Genomic DNA, 1,033 nt, shown 5'->3' with positions numbered 1-1,033 from the left:
AGAAGGGTGTTAGAGATACTCTAGGGATCTCGGTGTATTTGGTGAAAAGTAGAGAAATTTGACTACCTGGAATGAAGGGTGTATCGGAGAGAATAGTGACATATAATTTGAAGAGAAGGTGGCTAGATGTTTAATTATAACAAATAAAGACCGAAAAGTTCATATATAACTAGGCAAGGTGGGTTTGTAACAGATTGTGATCTCAGTAGCTAGCATATATTTTCATGTATGTATGATGGATGGACAGACAGACACAACACACCAATGAATGGGTGAATTTCAAACATAGCAAGTTATCTTGGTTATTGGGAGGCAAGATTTGAAAATTTCAATTTGCAATAGATTAAACACCTCCTTTTCACCCAGAAGGTGCAGTTAGTGGCATTTGAAACAGTTCAACAAATTAAGAACTAAAAAAATGGAAGCCAGATATTACCTTCAGTACTATTTTCAGTTTCTCCTGGTCTTTTCTCATCTGCATCTAAATCAATTCTTTCCTCTTTACTGTTCCGAAGAGACCAGCACAAGCGATATAGCTGACCAGAGACCAAACACAAGTGTATTAGTAAATGGCATTGGAAAAGAAAAGACATTTATGTCAATGTAATGGAACAGGAAATTGGAAATAAATCAATGCCTCTACAGCCAGTGGATTCTGACCATATGTGCCAAAAATATACTTTGGGAAAGGACAGCATCTTAGAAATATGATGCTGGGAAGACTGAGTATCTGTATGCAGACAATTGAAACTTGACTCCTGCCTCTCACTCTGAACAGAAATAGACTCAAAATGGACCAAATACTTCAATGCAAGACCTGAAAGTCTGAAGCTCCTAGCAGAGGTCATATGAAAAACACTTCATGATACTGGCACAGGTAAAAATGTCATGGATAAAATTCAAAGGACAGGAAATAAACACCAAAACTGACAAGTAAGATTGCATGCAATTAAAAAGGTTCTCAGGACTGAGGAGATGGCCCAGTAGAATAAGTGCTTGCCTGGCAAGCACAAGGGCCTGAGTTCAATCCCCA

The 1,033-nt window shown here is 38.0% G+C and overlaps 1 protein-coding gene across 2 annotated transcripts in view; it reads right to left on the bottom strand.

Moving 5' to 3' along the window:
• LOC101568798 (solute carrier family 5 member 4-like) overlaps nt 1-1,033 on the bottom strand; it is a 57,907-nt gene that overhangs the window by 19,479 nt on the left and 37,395 nt on the right. For both annotated transcript variants that reach the window (XM_023705851.1, XM_004645495.1), the window contains one exon: nt 437-536. In XM_023705851.1, the coding sequence (XP_023561619.1) occupies nt 437-536 (100 nt within the window). The remainder of the gene's footprint in view (nt 1-436; nt 537-1,033) is intronic.

The sequence above is a fragment of the Octodon degus genome, unplaced genomic scaffold (genome assembly GCF_000260255.1).
Source record: "Octodon degus isolate 3935 unplaced genomic scaffold, OctDeg1.0 scaffold00230, whole genome shotgun sequence".
NCBI classification, from domain to species: Eukaryota; Metazoa; Chordata; class Mammalia; order Rodentia; family Octodontidae; genus Octodon; species Octodon degus.
Note: the sequence above shows the minus strand (reverse complement) of the source record. Positions and strands in the feature narration are given on the sequence as shown.